At 33.3% G+C, this 16,264-nt stretch overlaps 1 protein-coding gene across 1 annotated transcript in view; it reads right to left on the bottom strand.

Moving 5' to 3' along the window:
• Positions 1 to 868: 868 nt before the first annotated feature.
• The window catches only part of LOC114124492 (zinc metalloproteinase nas-14-like), a 53,582-nt gene continuing 38,186 nt past the window's right edge, over positions 869 to 16,264 (bottom strand). The window contains exons 3-5 of the mRNA XM_027987751.2: positions 11,175 to 11,313; positions 5,498 to 5,604; positions 869 to 4,176 (exon numbers count right to left, since the gene is read on the bottom strand). Coding sequence (XP_027843552.2) covers positions 3,631 to 4,176; positions 5,498 to 5,604; positions 11,175 to 11,313 — 792 coding nt within the window. The 3' untranslated portion in view covers positions 869 to 3,630. The remainder of the gene's footprint in view (positions 4,177 to 5,497; positions 5,605 to 11,174; positions 11,314 to 16,264) is intronic.

Genomic DNA, 16,264 nt, shown 5'->3' with positions numbered 1-16,264 from the left:
TATCATACCGTACGCCGTATAGATGGTACCTATTTATACGTAGGTATATACCGTGTACATAACTATTATTATATTGCAGGTATACACTCGTCCTGAGCAGTATACATTATCATATATTATAAAGTATTATGTGTTTAACATCGCTCGCGTGTACTAATAGCAGTCGACAGAGTAGCCATCGGTGATCATTATCATCATCATCACTATACCATTATAATAATATTATTATGTGTGCACAATAATATGTACGTATATAATATTGTATTGAGTATGCATTTTTCTTAAGTGATTTGTTTTTATTGTTGAAAATAATGGTTAAGACATATTTTGTTTATTATTACAAAGCTTAATACATAAGGTTTTTTTTTATTTTGATTACTAAAAGTAGTAGTAGTAATAGTAGTAGTAGTAGTAGTAGTAGTAATAGTAGTAGCAGTAATAGTAATAATAGTAGTTGTGGTAGTAATAGTAGTACATTATATTATTAAATTGCATCGCATTATGGCGAAACAACGAACACACACACATGCACTCTCTCTTACACACACACACAAATATACATGTCTATCACACGACCGGCCATCTATACTAGTGCGGGCAGTGCTTGAATTGAGGGAAACGGAGTCCCTCTCCTTTTTAAAAAATATTTATGCGTACTTCTTCTAATTATATCTTATATCTAGATATTAGTGATATTACTTAGGTACGCACATTTTTTTATTTTTTTTACACTCTTGCATCACCTCTCTAATTTTTTCCCAATTCAAGCACTGATTGCGAGTATACATATTAAAAAATATAATATGGTATGTATGAGGAAAGTGATGGGACAATAGTTGGGACGTGCAATAAGCGTACAATGATCGAATAGCCGGTGCGAAGTTTTTTTTTTTTGAAAAAAAAAATAATACATGTTAGCGAGCAGCGATTTGCTCAGATACCTAATTATAATAATAATAATAATAATAATAATAATTATAATAATATGTTTTGTTTTTGTAATAATAATAACACGACGACGGTTGTTACCATATAGTATGATGTGCCTGGTGGGGAGAGGTAATAATAGAGTTCCAATTGGAAAAAAAAAATATTAATATAAATCGCTTGTATTGTACATGTTTTGTACAACACGTTGTACACATTAATAGAAAAAAAAACAATAATAATAATTGTAACAATAATGATGTTAAAAGTTAGTGTCTATGTATACTTATATGTATATATAATATATATATATATGCATATATTATAAAGTTACAAATAAAATAAAAATACATTTGTGGGTGTCGGGACAGGGATCGGGATAATGGAAATAAAAACACAAAATTACTGTGGATTTTTAAAAAAAAATGTATATATATATATATACATACATATATATATATATACATACATGAATATATTATTTATATTGTATGGCACCGGTTAACGCGACGAGCGTTTTAGAACATTACAAAAAACATGCACGTGTGACATGACCAACACGCTCATCTAAATACAGTTAAATTATATACAACGTTATTTTTAATACTGCTAAATATTTCGGATAAAGACATATCGTTATAGACTTGTGTTATTATAATAATAATATTGGGGCAGGTATTGTAGGTGGAAACTGTAGTAATACGGTGTTCGGTGACGTCAAAGAGTCAGAACATAAAAACATAAAATTATTTCGTGTAATAGGGATGGAGTCACAATTATATATTATATTATATTAAATGTACGAAAAGGAAAAAAAATTATAAAATAAATAAATAAATAAAAAGGGTGGTAAGGAATTTGGGGGGCGGGGAGAGGAGGCAACTAAAATGGTACAGTTCCGTGTATGTACATAGTGATTATGTATAGACAATATTTACAAGAGAGAGAGAGAGAGAGAGACAAAAAAAATAAAAATAAAAATAAAAACGTTCATCTCATAGAGATTTATCGATACTTATTCGATATATATATATTTTTTTTTTTTTACTTACGTTAAACAATATATCATCCGAACGCGGTCGGTTCTCCTAATTCAGGTTTGTTAATTATTATTTGTATATGCTGATGAAATTTATACTGTATGGGTATATTATATCGTACAGTAGAAATCGTTTATAAAGACACCGTGGTTGTATAATATTGTCATAATATTGTCGGGTCCCGTGCGAACTAAAATATTGGAGTGTCCGAGACTCCGGGCAATATTGCTGTACGCATGTCATTCGGTTGTACGGTGATTTGTTATGACCTACATAATATTTTACTACTGGTCCCTCGAACGTCATTATAAACGATTTGCACTGCATTACACAGATATTATGTATTCAATATCGTCATCTTCTATATTATTCTCGTGTTTCCAGAACAATTATCATCACAATTATTATTGTTACTATATTACACACGAACACATTATTTATATTATACTTATACGCTTAAGTTCGGCAATCTGTGGTTTGATCAAAACGAGACGTTACAGAACGGAAATATATGTTTATAACCTAAACTGACACTCGTGACTAAAGAATTATTGTTTAAACGCTACAAATACTTTATTTTCTTCCCATAGCCTTTTATAAATGGTTTTGTTTTATGAATTAAAAATATTAATACTATTCGGTATTGAGAACGTTTTGTTCGTTATATTTTATAATATAGGCTCTAGGTACGCAAAACAATATAATATATATTTCATAACACTATATAGTTCAATATTCTACTATCACGTTTTTTACTACGTATTTTATTTATAATGCGTGAAATTACTACACAACGTTACGTCATTCTACACTTTTGTTTTATATTTTGATGTTCTGGATTATATAAGTGTTTATAATGGAAAGGAAATATTGACTAGATTTATCATACTAAACAATATCACTAAACATGTTTTCCGTGACAATTCAAATAATAGCATCGGACTCTTTCATTTTAACTTTATATTATAATTTTGATGGCTACAACATGGTAACATAACATGCGAGCGATATTATATCATGGCATATGGAATGGATCATCCGATTTCGTACGAATATAAAACTATTATACATCGCCTTTAATTGTACTGGACCGTTTGACTATTTTTGGAAAACGCGACGGAAAAATCCACAGTCGATACGCGCGAGCACAGATTTTTCACCTCTCTCCGGGCAACTAGTGAATCGCACGTATTAAATTATTATGACGAGCACACGGTGTCGTCGATTGCAGCAACACGGTTTACTGAGATACGTTTGAAAATCAAACAATAAGAAACGACGTTTAAATAAAACGATAAAAATTATTTAAAGAAAAATAGTCCCCGAGTAGGGTTTTGAGTGCGTGTACCTACGTGTAAATCCCTCAAACGCCACGGCGATGGTTAACCTATATATAATATTATCTACACATAAATCGTAGCAACATCGTCGAGTGTTTGTAGATAAAAAATAAAAAACTACGACCCATATGTCGATGATCGGGAATTTCGTTCCGTTATAAATTAATAATAATAATTGTGATGATAACTGTTGTGTTTTTTACGAGTCTGGAGGTTCGAGGATACTATAAAGATGACGATGACGATTATAATAATGATAATAATAATAGTAATAGTCATAATAATAATAATAATAATAATAATAGTAATAATATAATACTATTCTAGTCTTGATCTAACGATTGAAGGGCTTCGGGACGGTGTCTGTTGCGTCGGTTGTGTCGGAACCGAATTCGACTGTGCTTGACTGGTGGTTTAGAAGAAGGATGTGTTGACGGTGATGGTGGTGAAGGTGGTGGTGGTGGTGGTGTTGTAGTGGTCGTTGTGGTGGTGGTGGTGGTGGTAGTTGTCGTCGTGGTCGTCGTCGTGGAGGTGGTCGTAGGCGATTTTCTGTTATAACCGCCACCGGACGACGCAATCGGTTTCTTGGACGAACCGTTGCGCTTGCCTCCACTGCCGCCGACCGCGATGGTCTTGCCCGACGAAGCGGCCACTTTGCGGTTGTGGTCGCCGATGTCAAACTTGGTGTCCAGCTTGAGGAAGTTCAGGCACCGGTTTAGCGGGTCCGTGTGGAACACGTGCCGCCTCATTGGACGGCCCCGCCGGTTGAAACCTATGTACCGCGACTTGTCGACCACCGACTTGTACCGTGTGTACCCAGTGGAAAGCATCTCCTCGTAGAACAGACACTTGGGGCCGCGGAAATGTTTCTGAAAGGAAAAACAAATCAAATGAATATGTGGTGTTTACAGTGTGCATGATGGTATACGTAGTGTAAAGTCGTAATATGTCGTGTGCCACGAACGCATGTTTGCTACGATGCAGTTCCATAAGTCGAAGAGAGCAAAACCGCAAATACATGAGAGATTGTGTCATTGAAAAGTTTATATAAGTAATATGATCATACGTGAGCGTGAGTACTGATCGTTTGAAACGATTGGGTGCAAAATGATCGTAAGTTTTACACCGTCGTTGTATAAATTTTAATACAAATTACCTATAATTTATTAAAATAATAATAGCTTAAAATAAATATACGTATTAGGGATATAGCTTGTTATATTTAAATACTTAGATGTCCTTGATATTTTGTATATAGAAAAGCAAACTATTGTACACTGATGTGTAATGATTGTTAAAATCATAACTTAACCTTTATCCCTCACCAAAACTAACCAAAAATAATGGTATTAGATTATTATTGAATTTAATCATTTCGATTTGTCAGATTATCAAAAAAAAAAAAAAAAACGAAATTATTTAAGACTTTTAAAAACTGTATTATGTATTATGTATATGTGTCAAATTGTATACCTACATAACAGTTTAAACGTAATCACATTACACAAATATTTAATTGTTCTTAATTCTTATACTGCAGGCATATTATAAATATAATATTCTATATTGTTTGCTATTTCGTACGTTATATTATTATATAAGTAATAATAATAAGTGGCTGAAAAGATTGTGACTAAACCACACTAAACATTATATTTCTATACAGCTCGTATATGTTTAATACAAATACATTACATTACAAAGGTAGAGACATGCGCATATAACAATTGATGTACGTATGATATACCTAATATTGTAAAGTAATAGTAATAGTGTCGACATTTATTTAAGACGGCCGAGTGAAAAATGTGTTTTTTTTTTCGAACATTCTTTTCGTGTATTTACTCAACGCACGCAGACGATAAAAAATAATATTCGAGTGTGCTAGATTGTGAAATTCATCTTTTAATGTACGTTAAAACAATGTGCAGGAGATACGCAGCAGTCATATCGGTTTATTGTACATCGTAAAAAAAAAAAAGGAATTCGTTATGTGAAGGGTGAGATGCGCTCTTCGAGGACCTTGTTATTCAATATTCTTATAAATATATATATATATTATTTAATACAATATATATATATATATATAAAATAAATACTACATGTAATTGTGTGTAGTTGTTGACTTTATAACTGTTAGATATATGTGCGAGTATAAATATAATATTATATAATAGAGAAATCACTTACCGAACCAACAAGGGACCATTTGTTGTTGAAACACAAATACCGATGCGACTCCTCAGCGAATATCGACAGTCGAATACTGAAGTCCAGGGATTTGACAGTCAGGTTTTCTGTTGATAAAAACAAAAACAAAATTAAAACGTTAAATTAATTGTGCATTATGAGTATGCTTATGATCGCACAGTTTTGTATAAATTCAATATTTTATTTTATGCACGTCATCATCCGTCGTTAAAAAGTGGGACTTAGGGTGATAATAATAGTAAATACGACTTTTTGTAATATTATTGTGAATCGTTTATTTTAATTCTAGCAATTCAGTTTTCGTACATTCAATCAAAACGCAATAGTTTTTTATATATATATATACGTAACTTTTGACGATTAACGTTTTTAAATGTTCATTTCATTAAAGTTTTTACGAGCTTTAAGTTTAATTTTGTATTTTTCGTCGGCTGTTATTGATTAATGATAACATACGTCACAAACAAATTCACAAATGTTTTCAAACACAAGCTTTACGATACGTCGTTTTTAGCCCTAAAATAACGTTTTCATATAGAGCCTACCGAGCTCCTGACAGGGCGCTGACAACGTGTTAATTACAATTTATTACATAACACATCGTATACTATATAATATATTGTACAGGAATTCTGCGTAGGGGTCGGCTGATTTAATAGTTCACCAGTAACGCGTGTATACATAATGCGTATATTACCCGAAACAATACGATTATATTCATAAAATAGGGTCCGAGTCGTCATAAAAATCATAATAATATACCGACGAGATGGTTATTTCTATATGTGCGACGTGCGTGTTAAAAGTTAAAATCGGATAGTTACCCGAACAATTCGGTGATCAATCAACGGCCGCACTATACCTATATATTAATGTGTTAGTGAGTTGTTAGATCATTTGGGATGTACAATATATAATAGGTATACATATAATATAGGATGAGTACGCGTCCGGGACGAGTTACCTACATAAAACATTTCATCGGACGTACCGTAATAATAATACATTATGCCGCGGTTGTACGTGGTATAAAAAGTGCATTAATTGTTAATTTATTGTGTTATAATATAAATTATAATACGACGCTATGGACTTGCGATATATAGTGATTCGGCGTTTTGGTTATGGGCTCCGCTTTTCGATATTGTTACACACGCAACCCGCACGTAAGCGCCACAACATAAATACACCACGCCATATACGCACCATACGGACATCGTTTGCCGCCGCCGCCGCCGCTTCATTTCATTTCGTATTATATAATAATATTGTCAAACGCATAATAGGAACCAGTACTTCAAATTTCTAGTCACGATCGGCCGTGGAATGTAAGAGAGCGTTTCGTATTAACTGATTTAAATAATAATAATAAATAAATAAAACAAACATATATACAAGCACATCATCACTCGGTGTATATATATATTATGTACATACAGAAAATATAACGTTTTATGTCTTGTGTGTTTATAATCCCGCTGCCGCTGTGGCGGTTTTAGAGAATAGTAGGTACCTATATAGGCAGGACCGAATACGTCAAACACGCTTTGGAAAAAAAACACAAATTTTACAACGATTTTCCATTAAAAAAGAAATCCGCCCGTTCGTAGAGGTTATATACCAGCTATATATTGCTTGACGATAGTTAACCAATTTTGTTACGCGCCTCGTCGTCGTCGCACTTCCTTTATATATGTTGTAGCTCTATCTAAGTGTAAAAGCACTATAATATAATTTTTTAAAGTACCTCACTTTGTACAAAACATTGTCTTAATGAAATATTGTAGCGCCGTAGCGGTATCTTAAATCAAACATTCTAAGGTCGACGTGATGTGAATAATATAGTACCGGGCGTAAAGTGTTAGGTCGAATCCGCCGAAAATACTGTTAGGGCGAATACGTACGAATAGATTATAGATGTAAAGGTAAATTTATATAGGTTTAAATCTATACTACACATCATATCGATGTATATATTCAATACAAAAAAATCAAAATAAAATCACTTATAAATTATAATATATATATATATTTCATTGCTATTAACTAATATTAACTATAATATTGTAAAATAGTAATATTAAGTTAAAAATTAATAAAATAAAACCACATGCGCATCGTCAAAATGCATATCACTCGAGCGGATTTAAACAATTTCACTCGCCCGAACGACGACCACCTATTATGACAATATGGTAAATTATATTGATTATAATTATACATTGATTTGTCTGCGAAGAAAATAGCTTAAAAACAATACTCTCACTAGTCGTTGAGTACGTTGGCTAAAGTGTTAATTTTCCCGAAATAATGTTTTTTAAAGACACCGATTTGAAAAGAATGTCATCCGAGGTAGGGGTAACTGCAAACATGCACGGCGGAATAAAATCGGAGCGAAGCGTAAAATTTACTCTCACGTTAAACAACTATTGGGTTTAGTTGTTTAGTTCAGCGTGTTCGCGGATATACCACCTAAGTGTAGGCTCCAGGGCTCGGAATAACGATCTCGATAGCACACGCGCATTCGGAATTTAGTTTTGTGTGCAAGATTTTCGGGGCATTGGACATTGCGAGGTGCTCGTTTGATGTCATGCATATTATACGACATTTAAAAATGTTAACCCCAAGATTACAGTATAATGGCGGGGCGGTGAAAATATTTTTGTAACCGACACGTCGAGTTGGGCGAGAGTTCGTTACCCTCCGCGCTACCTGTTGCACAGCCGCGGCGGCGGCGGCACACGCGCGCGGTTAGCTATATTATTACACCATATACCACGTATATATAACGCGGTATACTATACGAATGTACGATATACTTAAATGTTTATCGCGTCTCTGCTGTCATTGTTCTCGGTCGACGAAAAACTACGTTATCGACATATCAAATAAGTGCGTGCGCGCCCGTGTAAACGTCGTACCTATACGTATATTATACACGGGTTCATATATAAAAGATACTTTCGAAACGGCGGCGGCATGAGCACTATACACGCGACGTCGTCGTACACCGCCGCCGACGCCAGAAACACCGATAATAATATTATTATAACGATCCGTGTCGATTCGTAAACACAAAACTGATATTATTCGTGTTTGGCGGCGGCGGCGGCGGTGGAATCCATTAATATTCAAAGAACATAAACTATAATATTCGTGTGCACGCGCGTATTCTCATATAGGCACATACGTCATATACATTATTCGTTTACTATTATAATATAGTATAATATATTTTATATACATTTATAAACGCGTGTGCGTGTGCGTACCTATCGGATGACGCGACGGCGACGACGACTGCGACTACGACGATGACGCCGCCGCCGCCGCCTTCGTTCGTTTAAATGTCCATTTTTCGTTCCCGAAAAACGAATAATAATATTTTGATATACACCGCGGACCAGGAGATGAGTCGGCACGCACCGCCCGCGTATTATAAAATAATATTATATTATCTAGTCTCGTGCATAATGATATTATACGTACACAATATGATGTATACGCGTACATAATACTAGTATCGTAAATACTATTTAATATAATAATAATATGCGTGCATGATATATACGTCGGGTGTATAATATTAAATGACGTACCGCGGCTTCGGCGTGTGGCGGCGGAGGGCCGCGCACTGCACGCGCCCGACGCGCGATGAGGAAAAGACGAAAATAAAATATAAAACCGTATAATATCGTGTTATGCGTACCTGCACTACGATGATAATATTATGCATAGTATGTATATACTCTACTGTGGTATATAGGCCCACGACTAACCACGGTACTATATATAATATGTATAATATACGTCATAGATCGATGTCGAAACGAGTGGAGGCGGACGGACAAATTTTAAAAGAATTTCATTCGAGACGTTATACCAAGTGGCAGACTGGTCAGGGGAGTTGGGGAAATTTATCTTCCTAGGCCGATGAAAATTATAAGATTATGGGCTGGCCTAGGCCCAAGGGAATGCGACGCTAGAGATCCAATATGAATCATATTATATTATAAAAATGTTTAATTGTTATTTTGTTACATAAAAAATAAACGAATTAATAAATATGCATAATATTAATAGTATTACTATTAGTAAGTATTAACTACTATACAGTATCGACAATCGTATTTAATATTTATTTACCACACAAATTAGATATTGTTTGAGATTAAGAGTATAGTATTAATTAGTTGTTTGAGGCAAATTTGATGAAGTTTGTCTACTAAAATAATATACCTGGGCCGATCTGTTTCCAGAACCCCTCTGGTTATATCTATACACTATTAATTACGTATTACATATGTATATACGAATTCATAGCGATAAAATATTTTGTCAAAACTGTAGTATTATAAATACGTATATTTATTGTGCATACACCGCCGCACACAGGTTAAAATCATTAAAGGAAAGATTCGGTTTGGCACTGGAGCATAGATGCAAATGTATATTATGTTAGACTCTAATGAATTTAAAAAAAAAATCGAAAACGTTCAGTTTAAATTTAAATTTAAAGTTCACTTTAATTAACTTGAGCTTAACATAATTTTTAACGTTTCCAATACGAGTATGCCTTTAAGATATTAGATTGTTTATAGCTTCTTCGTCTTAATGTCAAAATATAAATACAAAATATAAGTAACCTACCAAGTTAATAGCTATTTAAATACTATTAGTCAACTATCCCAATTACACTAAAAAATAAAAGTTAAGTTGAATTAATATTTTTTCTATTCGAATTGAAGTGTTAAAAATTTGTAAATAAACTCAATTTTTTCTTATAATATTAACCATGTCGACGGGTTACAAAAACGTGTAAATACCTTGTCCATACCAATTATATATTTATATAAGGAGATGTATACAATATAATGTTCTATACTTACGTTCGATTTGAAAATATAGTATCGTCGGAATAAACGTATAAATTATTATGATGCGTAATATGTATAAATTATCGTCGAGGAACACGCCACCGCTCTCGGAGGAAACCTGCTGTAGTGTGCGGGAGTAAGTATATTATATAGGCGTTACACGCAAGGAGCGTAAAATATTATATATTTGCATATATGCGTACAATAGGACGTGTATGTAATAATATTATCATAACAATGTCAACGGGATAAAAAAAATCGGTGAGATTTACATTCCTACACCATTTATATAATATTATTATAATCATCTCCCTCCCGTCCGCGTCCGCGCCGCAGTCGGGGCACGACAAATCAAACGGGCCGTGGTCGGAGGCGGAGAATTCGCCGTTCGGAATGAACAATCATAATCGTGAGCTCGGCAGTTATCGTCGGAATAATATACAATAATATGCCTATGGATATACGTGTGAAGTGTGTGTTAAAACGCTCACGAGTATGGCGTTTTCACCACTATACGATTATCCCCGCCGGTACCCCACCCCCGTGATCGAAACATTGTTCAAATATTTTCTCGTCACACAAATACGTGTATAAATTATATTATACTTGTCGACCTTTAGTTTTATCGTTCGTTATTCCGATGTCGCAATCGATCCCGTGAGTGGCGTTCATTACGCTATAAACAATACATTTAATGGACGACTGCATTGACGATGACGTGTAAATAAAAATATGAGTGTAACATATTATAATATGTTTTTATTATATTGTATACTTACGAAATGGATTCGAAGTCTCGTCGTCGGCGAGAACTCGTCCCCGGTAGTCAACCCTGACATTTCGACTACTGCAATCGTTGTATAGTCGGACCCCAAATCCATAGCCAGGGCCGCACCTCCAAATGTCGCACAACACCACCTGTAAACACAAATCGTAAACGTTACTACACCGGTATTAGATAAGAAAAAATAATAATAACGATAACAACTGCAATCGCGAAGTTACGTCGTAACTGTTTTTTTATATGACCGCCCAGCGTTTATATATTTAGATAAAATTATATTACTAATGCAGAACTATTTATTTGTATCAGTTTTTCGTTTAACAGTTTCTATACTTCTATATTTTAGTGTACGATATGAAATTCACCGGTAAATTAAGCATGTAGTCGTAATAACGTTCAAATTTTCCAAAAAGCATTTATAAAAATTCTTCCTCTCCACCACCGCAAGATCGACTGATCAAAAGTGTGCGGTATACAAATTCTATTAAAAACACCTGTACTGTTGTGTGTACGCTTTAATATATACATATAATAGAACGTAAACACCAGCTACTATACGTAGTTATTTAATGTAATATTTTATATCAGTGACGTTAATTTGACGAATTACAACACGACTACACCACCCTTGAAAAACGTCATTTACGCGTGTTCGGAAACGAAAAAAGTAGGAGGCAGTAATAACAGTCACATCGGCCATGAAAAGCTCGGAGACGTCCGCCTCCCGAACGCCCCTTTCTCAAACGCCGTCAGTGCAGAGGTTTATATCGTTATATACTATAATACGACGGGAAAATATTATTATCAGAATTATTACACTGGCTATATTGTTATATATTATATAAAGTTGACGTGTGGAAATTTCAATAATGTAAGAATATTATATTTTAAAAAACTAAGGAAAAAACTCTTGCCTATACGTTTAATTCTGTTATTATAATTATAATATATGATTGAACGCGATGACGCCTAGCAATAAGCGCCCGTATTGAATATATTATATTATTATATACCTACATCAATCGCAGTAACGCGGTAATGTTATACCACGGTATGCCGGTACACCTCGTTAAAAAAATGTGTTTATTAAAAAACGTAATTTTGTCGAAAACCAAGCACATCTACGTAGGTACGTACTTAATACGCGCACACAGCGCGCGCGTGCACTGGTCGTATAATATTCGTTTTCGGGTCGGACGGGTTAATTACTATATATTATTATATAACAGTGCCGCGAGATAGGTAGGTCAATATGATATACCTAGTACGAACGGAATTTCGGTCCCGACAAACGGACACCTCCTCGGTGCGAACGCGCGCGCGTGCAAACGATAAACAGCGGCGGCGGCGGCGGATGCTGCGGCAAAGAGAGATTGCGGCGGGTGTGATATACGATCCGATCCGGACGACGAGGGCGTGAGACGCGGGAACGACGGTGGGAGGGGTAGGCGTTTCGAAAATTTTCTCGTAATTAAAACAACGGATTTTCACTTTGGAAAAAAAACTCGATTTAAATTGGGTACAGTTTTTTCTCTCTCTCCGTCTCACTCTCGCTATATTATAGTTTTTTTCGCTGCCTCGTTTGTGTCCGGGATGCGTATCGTTTCGTTTTTCGTCTTCACGTGCTCGGCGGCGTCGCGACGTACTAATAATTACTTTTCAACATCGTCGTCGTCTCCATATCGGACGCTATTACATGTATAACAACGTGTAATATATAACCGCGTGGCGCATATCCATGTATACATCGTGTAAAGTATAATAATATTATGACGTGGGGCACAGATTTATATTTCTCGACAAGCGCGATAATCCACACCCGACTGCGGCAACATAACAGTATGCATTACGTGATAAATCGTGATCCCGTACGTGATACGGATTATGGTTATTATTCTGTACAGTTTTTAAAGTGCAGCTCGGTGGGTTTTGTGGAAATGAAACGCGTCATAAGAACGGACGGAAATGCAATTCCATTTCCCGCGAACGTTGTTACGACACATTCCGTTTATAATATATAAATATATATTAACTATAGTTTATAACATCGGTAATAACTCATCAATAACAGATTACGACATTGTATGCTTCTCCACTCCTCGACTTTGTGGTAAACGAAATCAATATTCTGCTATTACTCACGTCGACAGACATAAAATAATACCAACGAGATGTGTATGGTACCTTTGAAATTTAATATCAACATTATTGTAAAGATTAAAGACTAATTGTTGTATAGACAAGATTTATGTAAAAAGTTGGGATAAAAATACTAAACGAAAATTTTAGACACAATAATTATTTATAGAATATCATTGTACCTACTACTTATAAATTATATAAGTATAGTATGCATATATTATATTTCGCGGCTTATTTATAAAAAAACTAAAATCACGAATATATCGACTGATAGAAAAATCATAATAATATTACTCCTTATGACTTTATACATGCGATAATATTATATATTTCATTATTTTTTTATATTAAGGGATTTTAAAGGGTTTAAATCGGTAAAAATAAGTTTTAGTTTTTTTTTTGCGATGGAAATTTTTGTGAATCAATTGTGTCCGATTATTATTTAATTTATTGAGTATTAATTTTATTGTTTTCATTATCATTATTATTAATTCATCCTCGTAATATACTATAATAACAATCATCGCGTTCACATACTCGTATTATCATATGCACTTAAGTATAATACATGTATGGTGTATAGCTATATATAATATATATATGTGTGTGTGTGTGTGTGTGATATCCCGATGGGGAGTCGTGAGTGTTATTAAAATAATATATACACCTTTATAATATTATTAATAATAAGAATAGTACGAAAGTATGTTTGTTTCTATCTTAACAAGGCGAACGAACCTTGAGGTAGAGAAATAATTCACTCGGAATAAACTCGAAAACACAATGAAACAATGCAACTGGTGTGCTACACGTTTTCAATTACAAACAATATTTATTCGCGTTTGTAGTGTTTAAATCTCCAAACGACTAAAAATCCTATACTACTATTATTATATTTTCCTATTGCGCAACTTCACAATTGTTGAAGAAGTATTTAAATATAATAAAACGGTGAGCAAAAAAACGCGAAGAAGAAAAATTTTTGAAAAAAAATCCTGATAATGTGTGCAAGTCGCTCGTTGCTTATATCTTAGACCGATCGAGAGGAGACGTCGATATAATACTGTTGTAGGTATTATGAACAATAAATTATAATTCTTATACGATACCGTTCCAAGAAATCAGTAGAACGTTCTGTTCATGAACGCTGGAATATTCGGTACTGAGCGCAGCTAGTAAAAATTATGTTTAAAAATTGATTTACTGTCACGGGTGATACCCGATTGAGCACGATAAAAAAAATATATATTGTGTACAACGTTGTCAGATTTTGGTTAATCATATGTTATGCTAGGTGAGCACAACATTTGTTTCATGACATAAAACTTTTTATTATAACTATTAATAACTTCTATTATAACTTTTTTAATGCATTTTTTTGAAAAATTTTGATATTTTTCTATTTTAAGGGCTTATTTTAATATAATTAATTGCATAGAAATCCGCGCTCTAATAATAGATATATTATCTATATTCGTTACAATATACTAACATAAACACAATACTAACATTATGCAGGTTACTACCTACTTATTATTTATAATTTGTTTTATAAGTTGTCGGCGAGCATGAATTTATCACTGTAGTGATAAATCGAATAGTGAAGATCGAGTTTGGTTAAATGCATGATCAAAGTATTTCAAAATTCTGAAATACATTTTTTAATAAAATTATAATAATTGCAATCGAACATTTTGCGTCCTTGCCACATAATCATAATATATTTGCGTTATCCGTTTGATGTGGTGACATACATGCGGTGTGGGGAAAATATAATGTCGTACCGTTTATCGAGAATCCTGAAATACCACTCATATTTATAAAGATAATGATGATAATAATCTTTGACAATAAAACACACCTGGGATTATAATAATAATATCTAATATATATATATATATATATATGGGCGTGTAAATGCAGTGTGGTGTAGAAACAATGCACGTTGCAGTCGTAAACATAATTATGCATAGTCGGTATGGAAGAAATAGGTGTGCATATCTAAATCCGACTTACTATATTATAATTGATTATATTTGTTCGAAAAACATTTATCTCGTGAAACCACGTTCTAAGTCGTATATCATATGGGTTATACACGATAGTCAAATGGAAAAAACTCATTTTGTCTTTTTCCCCATAAGTATATTATAATACGTCAGATATACATATTATTATAAAAAAATTAACATCTGACCTTTCTGAATAGTAAAATTATAGTTTCCGGTATTGTCGATCTTCTGGTCCGGATTCGTTTCTAATAGGTGAATATTATACAAAACATTAATGGTGGTTTTTTTTAGCGGGAGGAGAGGAGACCGGATTTTTCGATAGATCGATTTCCAAAATGCTAATTTTGACTTTTAAACAATTTGATGTATGTTTTAAAACGAAGAAAAAACCAATAAAACATTATTTTCACAATAATTAAATGCAAAAAAAAAAAAAACATTAAAACTATTATTTTAAAAATCATAATGCTGTAGAATATATATATATATAAAACCACATATGTCCACATAATAATCCATATATATATTATATACACATAAAAATGTAAATCATTACACGTATTTTATATATTTTTTAAATTATATAATTAATATATGTACGCACCGTGCAATATGTATTTATATTTTATATAAATAATAATAATATGTATATAAAGTAATTGATACATAATCAGCAGTAATTGTATAGTAATTAAACGAATATTGAGTTGAAGGCGTACGTGAAGGTTTTTTCTAATTGGATTTGAGTATTAATTTGATAAAACGTAGTATATACGGTATTGTTGTTTTAAACGACATAATGTTTAATCAATTGTAATAGAACGTATAACATATAAACGCCATTCGAAATTGATTGACATAATAAATTGTGTATAGAAATTATTGTCGATTGTTATTCGATACATTATTATATTAACGGGCACAATGATAG

This window comes from Aphis gossypii, chromosome X (genome assembly GCF_020184175.1).
Source record: "Aphis gossypii isolate Hap1 chromosome X, ASM2018417v2, whole genome shotgun sequence".
Lineage (NCBI taxonomy): Eukaryota > Metazoa > Arthropoda > Insecta > Hemiptera > Aphididae > Aphis > Aphis gossypii.
The sequence above is the reverse complement of the archived record's forward strand: the minus strand, read 5'-3'. Positions and strand labels throughout refer to the sequence as shown.